Consider the following 18,856-nt stretch of genomic DNA (forward strand, 5'->3'; position numbering starts at 1 on the left):
ACAGACTATGCTGGCAACTATTGTGCCAAGTTGACACAAGCTAGAGTCATCAGAAAGGATGGAGACTCAATTAAGAAAATATTTCCTAACACTGAGCTGTAGGCAGACTTGTAAGACATTTTCTTAATTAGTGATTGATGGGGTCAGGGGAGCCTAGCCCATTGTGGGTGGGGCCACCTATGGGCTGGTAGCCCTGGGCTCTATAAGAAAGTAGACTGAACAAGCCATGGGGTTCAAGCCAGTAAGCAGCCCCACTCCATGACCCCTGCATGAGCTCCTGCCTCTGTTCCTGCCTGTTTTGAGTTCCTGTCCTGATTTCCTTTGATGATGAACAGCAATATGGACCCTTTCCTCCCAACTTGATTTTTGGTAATGGTGTTTCACTGAAGTAGTAGAAACCCTAAGACAAACACACCCGTGTTTTACTTTGGAAGAATTATTGACTCTTCATCTAGATGTTGCGCATGCCAGCTGAGGTTTGATCCTTTCTGGGGTCACATTGCCTCAAGAAAAGATAGCCAAGGGACTTTGACTTCTTTGGTTTATATCATAAGAGCTGGGACTACCGGCAGAGAACACAGGCATTCCAGGGCAGGACAAAAAAATACAGTCTAGAATTTGAATGACTACTGCAAACTAATTCTCTGAAAACGAACTCTGAAGCATGGGTGATTATTTAGGAAATGGATTAGACAATACTGTCAGGATGAACACTTGTTGAATGCAATGGAGTGAGAATGAACAGTGGTTCCTCAAGAGACGACCCCATGGAATCTCTAGGTCTGTGATGATCCCTCAATTTTGTTTCATGCTTTGGTGGAGGGACTAGACATTAATGGCTCTTCTAGTCGTTGAATGTGGCTGTCCCTGGAATTGCACATAATCTTGATTTAGACACTCTGGTGATTTGAATAAAAGTGTCCCTGCCAACTCAGGTACTTGAACACTTGTTTCCTAGTTGGTGGTGCTGTTTAGGTAGGTAGTATGGCTTGATGAAAGAAGAAGCACTGGGCATGGGCTGAGAATTCATAGCCTGTCCCTGCTTTTGTTTGTTCTCTGCTTTGTGATTGTGATTGAAGATGTGATGCTGAGCTTACTGTTACAATTCCCTGCTGATATGCTGCACCCACCGTTAACTCTCCTCCCCCATGGAACTGTAGGTCCAAATAAACTTTTCTTCTATAAACTGCCTTGTTCTGGTGTTTCACTACAACTTCAGAAAAGTAACTAACACAGAAGTTGATAGCAGAGAGTAGTCTGTGAACTATGAAGAACTCTTCATGATTTTTTAGAGAGGTGTAGACGACTTTGGAACTTTGGACTAGAAAAGTGGTATAATGCTGTAAGCAGTTTGTTGTAGTAGGATCCTAGGCTGTAGTGCCGAGAATACCAAGGGTTGTTGAGGCCTTGCTCAGGAATTTCTAGAGGGAAGCAAGGATTGTAACAGCAACTGGACTAGAGGCTGTTCTTGAGTGTTTTGGCAAAGAATCTGGCTAACTTCTTTCCTTGTCTTGAGAACTTATTAGAAGCTAAATTAAAAGCTTCTTAATTAGGGTAACAGGCTAATTCTTTGGTGGATGAAATTTGAAAAACTGCTCAATGTTGATTCTGTAGAATGGTTATTATTAATTATGGGGCCCAGGGCAGCTTAGCCATACAGCTTCCATGACAGGCTTAGTAAAAACAAGCCAGGAAGTAGGCCTGAGTTTTGGTTTACTGGCAGGGAACACTCGATTCCAGGAAAAACCACAAACTGGCACCACCAGGAACGGGCCAGTCAACATCCAAGGGGAAATGTTCCAAAGGAAATATCTAACATTCCAACCATCATAGATATCACCAGATGTCCCTTAGCCCAGCATGCACCTATCTCCTTTCACCAAGACACCCTTAGATGAATGTCAGCCAATCAGGGATTCTGAACCATAGAAGTCCCCTCACCCCAACCTCTGTTAGGATAAAAACCTCCAAGGTTTTCTGACTGTACTGCTGCATCAGACACATGGAGGGTCCACGCTCAGGCTTGAATAAAGGCTCTTTGCTTTTGCATAGGGATTTGGCCTCCTTGGTAGTCTTTGGGGGACTCTGCTATCTGGGCATAACAATAATGGAAGGTTCTGTACCCCAATATTAAGCCTCTCCACTGACACAGTAATCCAAATCAAACCAAATTAAAATTTTTAAAGTCCAGGTTTGTGGGTAAAATGCTCCTGGATGATTTTTCAGCCCCCAGAGAGGAGACCAAAAAAACGACATGGTTGGTGTCTAAGGGACAGTTTAAATACCCTGTAGTTGCGGTCTTGAGCATTTCTGGGGGATGCTCGGCAGGTTTTCTGAGACAGAAGGGGGCAGTATTTGGAGAGAGAGAAATGGGGGAGGGGCACTGAGGTGAAGCTGCCATCTGAACAGATGATGCTTGTAGAGGCCTACAATGAAACAGAGCAATTGGGACAGAAAGAAAAACAAAATATACAGTTGGAACACTAAGAAACTTAGCGATGCCACCTAGGTCTGCCGAGAGAGCGACTACAACTGTTAAAGGAGATGAGGCCTGCTCTTTCCTGGACTAAGGAAAAACGGTGCCTTTAGGGCCAAACCCTATACAGCCAAGCCTCTAACTTTCTAAAAAGAGAGCCCAGGACATAATTTTGCTCCTAGAAAGCCAACACCAGACAGCAGCTGTTGGCAGTGTGACTCAGGGGAGGTAAGAGTCTCTCCAGATGGCACCAGAACCAGACGGTGTGGTGCTGGCTTTAGATACGGAGGATGCCACACTGTACAATTGTGCACCCTTCCTTCATGACTCCAGAGAGCCACCGAGGCTAGATAACATGACGGGGAGGCGGAGACATGAAATGGCCATGAAAGCCATAAAATGAAGCTGTAAAAATGAAGCCTGGGCTTCAGACCCCAAGATGGTGGATACAGCAGAGATGTGAGACATATGCCAAGGAGAGCTGCATACCAGGAGTAGAACTAGCCTAAGGGGGGGGGGCAGGGGATGAGGGAGAGGGAGAGGAAACACGCAGGCAGCAAAGATAGAGGCCTGAACCATTTAAGTCCTTTGGAACTAAAGCCCCAGATGCTGCTTAGGTGGAAGCCCCTCCCCCATGTTTCCAGACCCTGTCCCCTTTGAGAAAGGCCACCAAGTGGTGGCTCTTCCCCCATAACTGCCCAAGACCATGCCTATAAGGTATTTAAGACGTGGTCTCTAGACCTGCTCCCTCCACCCCCTGATCACCCAGGAGTTACTTGGCTCTCTTACTAAACCCGGTTTTATTAATTCGGCTGGATTTGGCTTATTGCGTCATCAGAGGAACCCACAACAGGACATGGACCTGCAGGATTCGGTGTTTGCCTTGCTAGGTTCCCATTTCGCTTTGATTCAGTATTTCCTTACTATACCTGATACCTCCCTTTTGTAAAGGAAATGTATATACTGTCTATTGCATGTGGGAAGTATATAATTCATATTTTATTTTTAAAGGGGGTTAAAATTAACTCTTTTAATCAGGAAGATACTTTGGAGTTTTAAGCACCATTGGGACTGCTAAAGACTATGAGGATTTTTGATGCTGGACTTTTTTTTAAAATTTACATTAGAAACAAGGTTGCTTCACATGTCAATCCCAGGTCCCTCTCCCTCTCTTCCTCCCATGCCCTCCCACCCATCCTCTCAGCACTCCCAACCCCCACTCCGTTTCCCAGGGAGGGTGAGGCCCTTCATGGGGGTATCCATAGTCTGTCATTTCATCCAGGGCAGGGTCTAGGCCCTCCCCCAAGGGTCCAAGCTAAGAGAGCATCTCTTATTGTGGGATAGGCATCCAAAGTCTATTTGTATGCCAGGGATAAATACTGGCCCCATAGATTACCTAGGCCTCCTCATTGACACCCATATTCAGGGGGTCTGGATCAGTCCCATGCTAGATTCCCAGCCATAAGTCTGGGGTTAAAGAGCTTCCCCACTTGTTCAGGCCCGCTGTTTCTGTGGGTTAAACCAGGCCAGTCTTAACCCCTTTGCTCATCAGTCCTCCCTCTCTGTTACTGGCTTTCTTGAGTTCAGCTCAGTGCTTAGCCATGGCTGTCTGCCTCTTCTTCCATCAGCCATTGGTTGAAGGTTCTGTTTCCCAGACTCTCTGGCCATGGGACTGTAGGCTGGCACTCCCCAGCCTACATATACTCTCCATATATGAGAGAGTACGTGCCATGTTTCTCTTTTTGTGACTGGGTGACCTCACTCAGGATGATGTTGGACTTTATACATGAATTTTGACATATGATATGGCGTGAGGCTATGGGGGACTGGGAGTGGAAGGTGGTAGCTTGAATACATTTCCCCTATAGACTTGACTCTGAACACTTGATTCTCAGTTGCAGGCACTGTTGTGGCATTTGAATTCACTGGGAAAGACCGAAGACAGAATTAGTTCAAATTGAGATTAAATGGATTTATTCTTACTGCTGTAGGGTCTGAGGAAACACTAAAGGAAGACTCCAGACTCAAACAGTATGCAAGGACAGAGTGTTTAATATTCCAGCATGTATGTGGGGTCAACACCTATACAGAATGGCACTGGCCCTGAGAGTGGCAGGCTGGCTCCTTTTAAACACAGCTAAAGGAGTTGCAGGGGCAGCCACATAATTGCTTAAGCAGGCCGCAGTTACCTTAGCATGTTTCTAACTGGCTGAGGTTAGGCAAGGGGGCTGCTGGGTTTGTCCTCCAGATACTGTGAAGCTGTGTTTGTTCTCTCCCTCGACCCTGAATGTAAGGGTATGGTGGATAAATGGCCCTCTGTTGGAAAAGATACCTGTCTTGCCCTTCTCAGATAGCTGCATCTTAAGTCAGTTGTAAAAAGTTGGAGAGTTTAACCCCTTCACTGTTAGCAAAAGGACAGCAGCCTTAGAGTCAAACACCATGCCATGCTGAAGGTGATAAAGAAATGGTTTTTAAAAGTGGATACTAAAGGTGTACATTGAAATTTTCTATGGAATCCACAGCTGGGCAGGAGAATTGTTTCACTCCCCAAGTTGTTTCTTTTTCCCATTGTATAGTAGTTGTGTAGGAAGGAAAAGACCATTCATCCCAGTCTCACAACAATAAGGGAGTTTACAAAAGCAGACAGCAGATAGTTAATACCGCACACCAGGAACACCATTATCCTATTTTTATCTAACCTGAAGGCAGCTAGATCTCACAGACATCCCAGGGCAAAGGGCAATGGCCCCAAAGGGATGCCTGATACCATATTAAGTTTATTTAGCCATCACAGAGGAGTTGTGTGTCAATTATTACACAGGTCTGAGCACTCTGGTGGGAGTGTCACTAATCAGTTGGGAGAGAGCAGGCAGTGTCATCAGATTAGGGCTGCTGTCACACCCCACGGCCCTGTCGTAGGAGGGTTAGGAAATACGATCTTGCTGGAGGAAGTATGTCACTGGAGGTGAGCTTTGAGATTGTATAGCCTCATCCTCGTTCCAGTTGGTCCTCTCTGCTTTGAGTTGTGGTTGAGATGTGAGGTCTCGGCTTCCTGCTTCTGCTGTCTTGTCTGCTCTTTGCTGCTGTACTTCCCTCCATGATAGACTGATTGCTGAAACTGTCATCCCAGATTAATTTTCTTACAAATTGCTATTCCTGGTGTTTAGTCACAACCACTAAAAACAACCACTATAACGCCATTCTTGTGATACTTTGGCAAAGAATCTGACCACCTTCTGCCTGTGTCCTTAGAACTTTCTTGAGACTGAATTAAAAATATTGGACTAAATAAAGAGATTTCAATACTGAAGAACATTGAAACTGTGCCACTATTATTGCTGATTTCCCTTGTGCAGCTCTATAATGAAAACAAGTGGCAAAAAGAAATTCAAAACACAGAGACTGGGTAGAAGAAGAGCAGCTAGGGAGCTTCATGTTGTAGGAAGGCATGTGCTGAAGCCAGGTTGTGATGTTAAGGTCAGCATACTTAGGAGAGGGTCCTCAGCTGAGCATCCAACTTGTGGCAGGAAAAGGCCTCAAGAGTTCTGCTCCTGGAAAGCAATACTACACCAAAGCACGTCAGATTCAGGAGTGAGGGTCTATCCCAAGTTGGCAGTCAAACTTGGCAATGTGTTCCACATGGCTTTTGAAGCATGAAAAAATGCAAGAGTGATGAGTGTTATGGAGTTTCCTTTAGTTTCAGAGAGGCTATGGGGCCAATGGGTGACAGGGCAAGTCCTGTGATTTATTGAACACTGGAGTAAACCTGAAAAGCCTGAACATATATGGTAGCAATAAACCCACTTGTCTTAATAATTTTGCTTAATTTTTCAAGGCAAATGCAATAGGCCGGAGTGCTAAAACTGTCCGGGAATTTCTAGAAAAGAATTACACAGAAGATGCTATTTCTAATGACAATGAAGCTATCAAGCTAGCTATAAAAGCTTTGCTAGAAGTAAGTAACCTTGTAAGGTATGTTGTGAGAATATGCTTTTGGTTTCCTTATCTTGTTTTGTTCATTAGATACACAGTTTTCAGGAGTAGGTTGTTGATGTTTATGTATCGTGTTGAAGAATCAAATAGGGCCACACACACATACCGGGCACACACTCTCCTACTGAGCTGTACTCGAGCCAGCTGAAGAAGTTCTGATGTGTCCTTGGTCTATTCTAGGTTGTCCAGTCTGGTGGAAAGAACATTGAACTGGCTATCATAAGAAGAGATCAACCTTTGAAGGTAAGTTATTGATCAAAGTAGAAAATATTACTAGCATAGAGTGATAGACGTTAAAGTGCTGTTGGGACCTATGAATTGCCTGCTATTGTAAGCATGATTCATCAATTGACAGCACCAATACAACGCCAAACAGTGATTTCTGTTTGGGCGGAGTTGCTAATCTCTTGCTTATTGCAAGCAGGTGCTTACTTCCTGTCTTTGTGAAGACTTAGAGAGGATGAGAGCTCCATACAGATCTGCCCATTTAGTATGCATGCCTGTGAGCAGGAACCCTTACAGTCTGCCCACCCAGAGAGCAGCTGGTTTTCTTGTTCCCTCCACTATTTAAGAGAACCTCTACTCTTTCTGACCACTGCTTTTTTTTTACTCCTTGTTCTGAGGGTCTAACCCAAGGCTTGTGCATGGTAAGTGCTGTACCCCTGAGCTACACACCTCAGCCTTGTGTACTGTCTTTTTATCTGTTGTTTCTATGTTTCACTTGAAAATGTCTTGAGCCTCCTTCACATTTTAATTTTAATCCCCAGTATCATAACCTTTTCATGTTTCTTGGTAGCAGTTCTAGTATTGCTTATATGTCTTTGTTGAGCCATTATGAGTTACACTCAGAACGTGTCAGATTACTATGCTGGAGGACTCAGTGGCTAAAGAGCACTTGTTACGTGCTTTCCTGTTGTCCCTGAGGCAGAATTGTTAGCAGTCCAGTTTGCCAATAGTTCTCCATACAGAATGCACAAAACCTCCAAAAAACATGGGAAATTGTCCTAAAATATGCTTAGAAGATTGATTTTATATATGCTTTCCTTTGGGTTTAAGGAAGGTATTTTCAGAAGACATTTGTGCCAAATTCAGTGCTGTGTAGAACGAGGACGTGTGTTTTATTACTTTTTCAGCAGATGGGACAAGATGATAGGACAGCAGCAAAATTTCAATAAATAAGAGGATGGGACAGGACCTTGGAGTCTTCCCCCTTGCATAGCCCCACAGAAAAAACAGAGTGCAAACACAGGCTATGGAGATGGGTAGTGGGTTCATCTTTCACCTTTTCTGAGAAGGCTTTTGGTGCAGATACACCAAGATCAGAGGGGTCCTGAAGCCACAAAAATCAAGATTGTTTCTTTAGTTATGTCACCTGCATACCGTCTGGGATGCACATGCATACACAAGTTATACACGTATTCTTGATGAGTGGAAGAATGGTACATTTACTGGAAGAAAAGTTATAGTACAGTTCCATATAATGTTTCAGGATGGGCTGCATAGTGAGCAGAGCACTTTGAACCTAGTAGACCTGCTTTAAAATTTTGAGGTGTGCCTGGTAGTGTGGTGGCACACACCTTTAAACCCAGCACTCAGGAGGCAGAGGCAGGCAGATGTTTGTGAGTTTGAGGCCAACCCGGTCTACAGAGCTAGTTCCAGGACATCCAGAGTTATACAAGAAACCCTGTCTTGAAAAACCAAACCATGGCCGGGTGTTGGTGGCGCACGTCTTTAATCCCAGCACTTGGGAGGCAGAGACGGGTGGATCTCTGTGAGTTCGAGGCTAGCCTGGTCTACAAAGCGAGTTCCAGGACAGCTTCCAAGACAATACAGAGAAACCCTGTCTCGAAAAACCAAAAAAAAAAAAAAAGAAAAAGAAAAAGAAAAACCAAACAAATAAAAAACCTCCAGAAATTTGGAGTGTCATTCACAGAATGACATTGAACAAGTTGTCCCCATCGTTAGTTTTCAGTTTCCCTATATACAAAATGAGGCTTGTCATTACTCTATCCAAGCATTGTTGTATAGCCTAGCATGCCTGTCATATTAGCACCAGGGAGGCCAAAGCAGAGGATCACAGGTTCCAGGTAAGCCGTGGCTGTATAGCAAGATCTTTTACCTCAGAGAAGCATGGGGCAGGCATAGTTTTAATCCCTGAACTCAGAAGGCAGAGGCAGGCAGATGTCTGAGTTCAAGGGCAGCCTGGTTTATGTAGTGAGTTCTAGACCAGTTAGTGAGACCCTGACTCAAACAACAACAACAACAAAAACCCTACTGGTCAATGAAATAGCATGGGGCAGTAGTGTGCTAGTCAGTAGATTCTCACTGAATGGCGCTCTTTTCAATGAGTGCTCTTAAACAAAAGGGAAAGATAGAATATGTCTACATATGTGTTCTCACACCAAGGAAGAAAATACCATTGTTTGGTTCTTGACCCCATTGAGCCAGTCTTCTGTAATGCCCAGATAAAGCAGCAAGACCCAAGCAAAACTATAAACCAAAAACACAGTTAATATGGGGTAAAAAGGAATAATAGTAAAGAAAAGGAAAAAATGTATTTACCAAAAAAAAAAAAAAAAACCTCCACAGAATATTTCTTACAAGCAATGGCAACGGTTTTTAAAGGTGGAATTCAGAAGGATAGCCTTAACAAAATTGAAAGAAACCTTGGTACTGGCATAAAGATTAATGATGGTAAGCACGTTCTAGAAGTCGTGGACATGCTGGAAGAAGGTTATAACTGCCACCATTGGAGGTGAGGCAAGGGTTAGTCAGAGCCAAGTAAGAGAGCTGCAGAGAGAAGTGCCTCACAGACTCTCCTCCCCCACAGCAGGGTGTCAGTTACATCCCTTAGACTCCTTTATGAAGGACCAGGTATGGAACACTTAGCTCTCCTGGCCTGGATCATGTATGTTCCTAGAACAAGCTGTTTATTCCTTAATTGGAGACTATAAACTTACTGTTAGCTTGTGTTAGTTGGGGAGGCTTTAACAATTATTATAGACTCAGTGGCTTAAGCAACATTCTCTCAGTCCTGAAATTCTGAGATCAAATGCCAGCATAGTCCCCTTATAGTAAGTACTTTCCTGTCATGTCCTCACAGATGTGTGTATACAAATTCGCTCACACTGTCTGTCTGTCCTCCCGGTACCCCATAATCTGGGCTGGAACTCCTCTCTTACTTCCTCACATATACCCTAGCAACACCAGGTTGGCACCAAATGCCCAAAATACATGATCCTGTGGGAACTTTCACACTGTAACCATAGCAGTGGTTACACTATGTATAAGCAGCACACAGTAGGATGACGATTTGCTCAGACACAAGCCTTGCATCTGAGTGTTGCAGAGTGGTGGTGCATGGACAGGAAGTCTTATTGAAATGTCTCTCTCTCTGCCCTGTGGTGATACTGGATGTCACAGACCTGCTTTGACCTCATTAGTACAAATGCATTGCTTTGTATTTTTGGAGGCATTTTGTTGCATTTCTGAAGTTATACAATACAAAGCTATATACAGAGAGAAAATACTCACATATGGGTATAATTGAAAAATATTTGATGTTTTCTTTTTTCAGATGTTTAGTGCCAAAGAAATTGAATTGCAGGTAACTGAAATAGAAAAAGAAAAGGAGGAAGTAGAGAAGAAAAAATCAAAGAAGTCAACCTAGTTCTCAGGCTGAGCTCTGGGAGCTCCAGTTTTGTGCGGATTAGAATTTCTTCCTGAGGTTTTGGAAGGAGCAAATGAGTTGGAACCAACCACTGAGTTTTTCTATGTTCATCTTCAAGAGTGTCAGGTTTGACGTTGTCTTTAAAATTCCTCACTCTCACACAAGCCTGAGACTGTCCTGTGAAGCACGCCCAGTATGATGCTTTTCCTCATACAAGCACAGTCTAGAAAGGAAGACGATTTTTAAAGTTGGTAATTTTTTGAAGTTTGTGTCTTCTTCACTGTTAGCTAAGGAGCTCTTCATCTCAAAATAAACTGACTACTGTACTGAGCTGCATCCCTTGATGAATCATAAGAACATCAATGTCTTGGTGACAAAATCATATGTGCTGACTCAGGAGGCTGAGGCAGGGGGATTGCAAGTGTGACAGTGTGATAGGTGCTAAGAATATAGTGACAAGAATAAACTCAGGCCGGGCATTGGTGGCGCACGCCTTTAATCCCAGCACTCGGGAGGCAGAGGCAGGCGGATCTCTGTGAGTTCGAGACCAGCCTGGACTACCAAGCGAGTTTCAGGACAGCCTCCAAAGCCACAGAGAAACCCTGTCTCGAAAAACCAAAAAAAAAAAAAATAATAATAATAATAATAAACTCAGTTTGTTAGCTTTTATTTTTTAAGACAGGGTCTCATTTAGCACAGGCTGGCCTCAAATGCCCTGTGTAGCCAGAGGATGACCTTGAACTCCTGAGTCTCCTGTCTCCACTGCCCAAGTGATGGTACCACCATGCCCAGGGAGACTTAGTTTTTGTCCTTATTACTGTATGGTTGGAAGATGAGCATTAAACCACAATGATTTTCATTTGGGATTTGTGTCTGTCTTCTCTTCTAATTTAGAGACTCTATAGGAGCTTTAAGACTCGATTCCAGATCATATTCATCTTGTTCTTATCGTTTGCCTATGGTATGACTTAATAAATGCTTGTAAAGTTGTTAACTTATAGATTGACTCTTTTAAAGCTGGGCATTAGGAGAAAAGGATGGACTAATCATCCATCCAGTTACTTGTCAGGAACTCAATTTGTTAATCTCTTTGGCACATAATGGGAAGGTCCCAGAGTCAGTGAAAAATTATATACTTACACACATACATACACATATATGTATATATGCACGCACACATACAAAGTGGATTTTTAAGTCAAAACAGGCCCACTTCCAGGAGTGGGAGACATTATTATATAAAAATATGTGACCCTTCCGGGCGGTGGTGGCACACACCTTTAATCCCAGCACTCGGGAGGCAGAGGCAGGAGGATCTCTTTGAGTTCGAGGCCAGGCTGGACCGACAGCCTCCAAAACAATACAGAGAAATCCTGTCTCGTAAAAACCAAAAAAAAAAAAAAAAAAAGTGACCCTAAGGAAGCTGAAGGCACAGTGGTTTGCCTTCATATAGTATTCACCCCGTTGATACATGCTGAGCAAATAGGAAAATTGACAAGATCTGATCCTTGTCCAGAAGAGGTCATAATGCCAAATAGTTGAACTCATTCTTACAAATTTATGAATGCTAAACGTCTTATCTCCTTTACAACCTGTGACTTTTAAAAGGCTGTGTTGCTAATGGTTTTGGAATTTTAAAAAAATCTTCTATAATAAATGTAGCATAGGATGCCAGATTTTAAAAAGGAAATGAAACACTTTATGAAGAAGGGAATAAAGCAGGAAAAATGTCAGTAAGAAATGACAGTTTATTTAAAAGGTAGCAATTCTTTTCAGGGAGAAGGGGGATGCTGGGATGGAGAGGTGGCTCAGAGGTTAAGAGCACTAACTGTTCTTCCAGAGGTCTTGAGTTCAATTCCCAGCAACCACATGGTGACTCACAACCATCTATAATGAGATCTGGTGCCCTCTTCTGACATGCGGGCAGAACAGCGTATACATAACAAAATAAACAATTAAAGGTCTTATCATTTAAATATATATATATTTATGAATGAATGGGGATGCACTACAACTCTATGGAAGACTCAGAAACAAACAACTGAAAACAGCACTGTGTTTGAACACTTGGTCCTCAGCCAGTGACACTGTTTTGGAAGGTTGTGGAATTGTTGGGGGGGTCAAGCCTTGCTGGAGAAGGTCTCCCCTTTTGGAATGGCAATGTTTATTCTATGCCATTGTTTATTGGAACTATGTAACTTGGCTTTTATTGTACAGGGTGTCACAATTAAGAGATCATGAATCTTACAAGAGAGTCTGCACTTAAACCTTAGAACAGTGTTGGAACCATGTCTTAGTTAATGTTTCTATTGCTATGATGAAACACCATGACTGAAAAACACAGTTTTTGGCTGTTTTTATATGTCAACTTGACACAAGGTTGAGTCATCAGAGGGAGTCTCTGTTGAGGAAATGCCTCTCTGCGATGCAGCCGTAAGGCATTTTCTCATATAGTGATCAATGTGGGAGGGACCAGTCCACTGTGCCATCCCTGGGCTGCTGGTACTGGGTTCTTTAAGCAAGCAGACTGTGCAAGCCATGGGAAGCAGGCCGGTAAGCAGCTTCCCTCCATGGCCTCTGCATCAGTTCCTGTCTCCAGGATCCTGCCCTGCGTGAGTTCCTGTCCTGACTTCTTCAGTGATGAAAAGCAATGTTGAAGTGTAAGCCAGATAAATCTTTCCTCCCAAGTTGTTCTTTGGCCATGGTGTTTCATCCAAGCAATAGAAACCCTAAGACAGTATGGTAAGACTGTACTTGCATTGCCCCATCCTAATAGTATTCAGCTAATGTAAAATACATGTTTGTACATGCTTGCTGGCTGCATTACCCATTAGAATTCTAAGTTCTGTGTCATTTTATATACTGGTAGATGGCCAGTACCTAGTACATAAGGAGATACTTAGTAAAACCTCAGTGAATACTACACACCCATTCTTTTAGATTAAAACTTGAAAATCCAGAAGCAGATGCCTGTTCTTTCCAGTCGTTTTGATTAAAAAGTAATGTAGCTGGGTGTGAGAATGCACATTCCTGTACTCCAGAGGCAGAAGCAGGTGGATATTTCTGAGTTCAAAGTCAGCTTGGTTTACAAAGCTAGCATCAAGACAACCATGGCTACATAGTGAGACACACTGTCTCAAAACAAACAACAACAAAAAGATAAGTAAAATCACTGATTAAAATTTTTTTACTCATTGTAGCTTAAGACCGTATTAATAATGAGAAAAACAATGGTAAAACACTTTCACATGTTCTCCAAATGATAAGTATGATGGTCAAGCTTGATTGCCATCTTAACTGGACCAAGCAACACCAAGCAAAACATTTTTATCAGAGTCTTAGAGGGTGTTTGTCAGTGTGAGTGGCACCATCCACTAGGCTGGGAATCTGGATGGAACCGTCACATGCCAGGTCCCATTTCTGAGCAAGGGCTTCTGTTGCCTGTGGAATCATACACCATCTTCAGCCTCCGTTATAGGCTAACACCAACAATGTAGAGCTTCTTAATTCAGTCTTGGACTGTGGCTGTATCGTTTGTCGTTCCCATACCCCCCAGCTTTTTATATTTTATGTGTTGTATTTTCCTACATAGCTGTGTATATATATTTGTGCCTGGTGCCAGTGGAGGTCACAGAGGGCCTAAGATCCCCCTAGAATTAGAGGTACAGATGTCTATGGGTGTTGGGAACCCAAATCAGGTCCTTTATAAGAGCAGTAGGTGCTGACCATATCTCTAGACCCTGGCTGCCCTTTCTGAGGCTTTCATCTTATGTTGAGCAGCTTTGACTGACTGGCTGACTGTCCAGCATGCAGACATTGTGGCTATTCAGCTTCCAATCACATAAGTCATAGTTTTGTTCCTCTATAAAATCCTTGGTGATATCTTCATATAGTGGACTATAGATCTCATCTCTGAGCTGTATATAAACAGTGGAATGATTGTACATTAACGTTTCCCATCCTGCACTAGCAGTTCAGGGACAATTCAAGGCCACCTAATCCAGGCATGGTTCTTGAATTTTGATGACTGTGCTGTTTCACTATGCCAGTTTCAATTGTGATATTTTGTTTCTACGAAAGATTCACTTGGGTGGTGTCCAATAAGAATATAGGAAATAAAGGTTGTGCTGGGTGTGGGGTGGGGTGGGGTGGAGAAGCTGTGCTCTGTGTGTGGGAGTCCGGAACTGGGAACAGCAGCATCATTTTATGTCTTAGCAAGCCCCAGATCCAGACATGAGAGCACAAGGCTTTTTAATATATATATTTAATGACTTTCATTTTGTGTGTATGTCTCTGCACCATATGTGTGGTTCTCCTGGAGTCCACAAGAAGGTGTGAAAAACTGTGAAGGCTGACAGTTGAACCTGGGGTCCTCTGGAAGAGCAGTCATGCACCTAACTAATGAGCCACCTCTCCAGCCCTGCCTTTTGGATCTTAACAATAGCACTGTTTGTAACAATAGTAGGATAGGCCACTGCCCATTCATCTGTTCTGTCTTTACTATCTGACTTTCTCAGTTTCATTTTCTTTAACTTAATGCTTCTGCCAAAACACAGTTTTATTAAAAAAATTGTTGAGTCAGTAAAAAAGATAAGACTTGTCAATTCTTGGTATAATAAATGGGAAGAACACATCACAATAAGAAGACAAGTTTGAAGAGAAGCATTTGTGTAACTGTTTGAATTCTCAGTTGGATTAAGTACTTTTTAATGAACCATTTTGTATTCAAAAGACCCACTGAAAGACAAGTTATTGTTTTCTGTCTTGAATATTTGGCAAACATTTTCTCAGAAACAACAATGATGAATTGTCTCCTCAAGGAGAACAGCTAACCTTGTTTATTAGCAATGACTAAAATTTCAAGGAAGTGTGGGTCTAGTGATGCTTGCAGGTAGTCCCAGCAGCTATCCAGGAGGCCCAGGTAGGAAGGATTCCCAAGCTCAAGGCCTATATGGACTGCACAGTGGGTACAAGGCCAGCCTAATTAACTCTGCAAGACCTGTTTGAGCAAGTAAGGGAGATGGGGGTGTACCTCCATTGGTAGAGTGCTTGCTTTGTGTGCATGAAGTCCTGGGTTTAGTCTCCAGCATTGCATTACAATAAATGGCACGGTGGCATGTTTCTATTCTTGCATCGTGCAGTGGAGGCAAGAAGACAGAAATTCAAGGTCGTCCTCAGCTACACATTTAGTTCGGGCTGGAGAGATGGCTTAGCAGTTAAGAGCATTAGTCATTCTCCCAGAGGGCCTGGGTTGGATTCACAGCACTCACTTGGTAGCTCACAACCGTCTGTAACTCCAGCTTCAGGGAATCCAATGGCACTAGGCATTCATGTGGTGCAGAGACATACATACATGCAGGCAAAACACCCCTAAACATAATATATATCACATAATAAATATATGTTATATATGCTGTATTGTTATATATGCTATATTGTTTGTTACATATATAAGACTATATATCCTGTATATATGTAAGATTTCAAGCAAAAATTAGAACTTTATAAAACTGCACACACACACACACATTGAGATAGTCAGCTTTGACAGTAAGGAAAATCTGAATTCTAGTCAGCAACTCCTTTTCACAGCAAGGCTCCAATTAGTTATTCTACATAGCAAACAGGAGCAAAAGGCATTATCCTGTGCTGAGACACTGTTTGCTGAGATTGCTAGAATCTACAAGGGCAAGGATAGAGTTCACACAAATTTAATTGTCCGGAGTCTGGTTTTGTCTTGCCTCATGATATTTGAGCCTGTAATCACTTCTGCTGCTTTAACAATAGATGGTGTTTGTGTGCACCAGTCCTGTAAAGGTAGAGCCTTGTAGAACAGGATCATGTAAGTGAGGGGTTGATGTCGGAAACAATGAACACCATCAAGAGCTTCCTACTGCTCTGACGTAATGAACTCATTTTAATCATCTAGATGAGTTTGTGTGAGTCCTTCTTTGGAATGTTGGTATCATTTCAGTGTAAAGGTTACTGTTACTGTTCACTTTCCTATCTCTCCAAGAAAGACACATAACACTCAAGTTGGTTGCTCCTCTAACAAGAGAGCCAAGATTCCCTGTAAGTGAATCTATAGACTACATTACTAATATGTAGATCAAATAGGCTGATGAACACTGGGGCACAGTGTACTTAATTCAGGACCATTTCCAAAACCATGACAATAGACAACTAAAAATAGACACAGAGATAAGACACTACGAATGAAAATGACAGCCTTATTTAGAGGCAAGCAACTACCTTACTCCGGGAGATACTGTTTTGTCTCAGTAGGACATTCTAGGGATGACTGTGCTCCTGGGACACACCCTGCACACCACAGCCAGAGGATTCTACCAGAGGTGCAAACAGTAAAGGCAGGGATATGGCTGGGCGAGATGGAAACTGGTGCTGCTTACCGTTGATCTTGTGTGAGATAACAATTAAAGCAGTACCGATTGCTGGGATAATGTGAGGATCCTACTGTCACTGTCAAAGTGAGAAGTAATGTACCTAGCCCAAAGTACCTGCAGCATTGTTGTACTGACAATGAAAAAGCTGAATGGTTTTATTCATATTACTGTGGTTAGAGTCATTGCTCTTGATTGATGTTTATATAAAAATATGCATCTGGGCATGGTGGAGAATGCCTTTAATTGCAGCACTTGGGAGGAAGACGAAGGCAGATCTCTGAGTGTGAGGCCAACCTGGTCCACAGAGTAAGTTCCAGGACAGCTGGAACTATATAGACAAATCTTGTCTCAAAAACAACAACAATGAAAATGTGCATCTGCCCTTGTGGAACTGGAGCTCAGTGCTTTACTCTCAGCAAGAGATAAGCACAAAACAACTTCAGTGCTCAGGGAACATTAAGTGGGGGACACAAAAATAGCCAGAGGAAAGGGTAGAGTACATAGTAATAGGCATCCTCCAAATCCTAACCTAAAGTAACTCCACTCTGCAGTAAAACAAGCCACAGTTAGATGATGATTGCCTGGGATACCTAGTAAGAGCAAGAATAGAGTCTACATAAGCTTGTAAGTTTCCCAAGTATAGGAGACTGTAAATCACCTCTACTGCTTTAACACTAGGTAGCACTGTAAGCCCAGGTTTGCTCAGCTCTGCTGTAGACTTAAAAGTCTTATGAAGTTGTAGTTGAACTTTGGGAACATGCAGTCATCCCTGTAAATGACCCTTAATAAACTCAGTTTACTCACCAAGATAAACCTGTCATTTTTATTTTATTTATTTATTTTTGTGTGGGGGTGGTGTTAATTTTACATCTCTCTGGGAAAGGTATACGCAACAGATTCCCAACATAACGCTGATAAGATGTATGTTATAGAAAAATACAGAACATCCTTTTCTTGGGAGATTTGTCCCTAGCCGCTGTGGTGACTAAATCCTTACATGTACTGTGCTTTTTTCTTATACGCACATGTGATGGCTAATCTTGGTTGTCAACTTCACTATATTTGTAATCAACTGAACCCCAAGCAGCTGGCATACTATGAAAGATTTTCTTGATCAGATCTACCCCAAATCTGGACCACACCTCCTGGTGGCAGCCCTACATTATACAGTGCAAACCGAAGACCAGCTAGTTTGCTCTAGGAATTCCCAGGGACTTCAGCACCAGATTAGGACAGCTGAAACATCCAGTCTCCTGGACTGAACAACTACCAGGTCCTTGGCCTTCCATTAGGTTATAGAACCTTTGGGATGTGAGGGCCACCAGGCAGTAGGCCACTCAGGGTGGGACCTTGAAGGTTGATTGTACATGCCTTTGGTTGTAGACTATGTTGCTTCTGGTCACCAACATGTGAGGGGTGGCTGTCACATACTCACATGATCATGAGCACCATTTATCTTCTCCACAATGATGGGCTGTAACTCTGTGAAACTGTGCACTAAGACAATAGACCTTCCTCCTTCACGTTGCTTCTGTCAGGTATTTAGGCACAGAAGTAAGAAGAGTAAGTAAATAAAAGCAACGGCACCTGCTTATCACACCTGCTGCGCTCACCTTTCCTGTGACAAAATGATAAAACATGTAACTAGCTGACAGGGAGGGAGTGATACAGGCTTGTGATGTACTTGGGCTACAACATTGAGGTTATTTCAGCACAAGAGCTGTGGTACTGCCCCAGTTCATCTGGTAGCTGAGATGGCTAAGTGATGAGTGGCAGGTAGCACAGTGTGGATACACTACACAAGCTGGTGATTGACATCCTAGGTAGGAGAGCAGGAGGAAAGATTTCATCATGCTAGAGTAGTGCACAGTTTAACACTTATGAATTATTTCTGGAACTTTCCATTTAAGTTCTTTGAATTACAGTTGATTCTGAGTAACTGTTGCTGAGCAACTGAAGCCTCTGAGAAGAGATCTTGAGCATGAAGGGACAACTATATGGGCTTTTGATAGTGAACAAATATTTTTCCAATATGCATTACATAATGAAATGCAGCATAAGTAAGATCCACTCAGTAGCATAGCTGAATGTGATGGTACCTCTCTGTAATCTGAGCAATCTGGAGACTTGTGAGACTCAAAAAGAATTAAGAAAAAGATGTAACCAAAGAACCGTAATGTGTCTGAGTATGAAAATATGATTGATGCTTCAACTTTCTTTCACATTGCCATAAATCCTCTTAAAACTACTACTCGTTGTATTTTGGTTATCCATTATAATCTGAAAGGCTATTCAATACTCTTCCCTTTTCCA

General features: G+C 42.6%; 1 protein-coding gene across 1 annotated transcript in view; it reads left to right on the forward strand.

Annotated features, from left to right (window-relative positions):
• The window catches only part of Psma8 (proteasome 20S subunit alpha 8), a 46,983-nt gene extending 36,518 nt beyond the window's left edge, over positions 1 to 10,465 (forward strand). The window contains exons 5-7 of the mRNA XM_040757887.1: positions 6,312 to 6,431; positions 6,650 to 6,712; positions 10,047 to 10,465. Of these exons, the coding sequence (XP_040613821.1) occupies positions 6,312 to 6,431; positions 6,650 to 6,712; positions 10,047 to 10,139 (276 nt within the window). The 3' untranslated portion in view covers positions 10,140 to 10,465. The remainder of the gene's footprint in view (positions 1 to 6,311; positions 6,432 to 6,649; positions 6,713 to 10,046) is intronic.
• Positions 10,466 to 18,856: the final 8,391 nt, after the last annotated feature.

Source organism: Mesocricetus auratus, unplaced genomic scaffold (genome assembly GCF_017639785.1).
Source record: "Mesocricetus auratus isolate SY011 unplaced genomic scaffold, BCM_Maur_2.0 Super-Scaffold_100015, whole genome shotgun sequence".
NCBI lineage: Eukaryota > Metazoa > Chordata > Mammalia > Rodentia > Cricetidae > Mesocricetus > Mesocricetus auratus.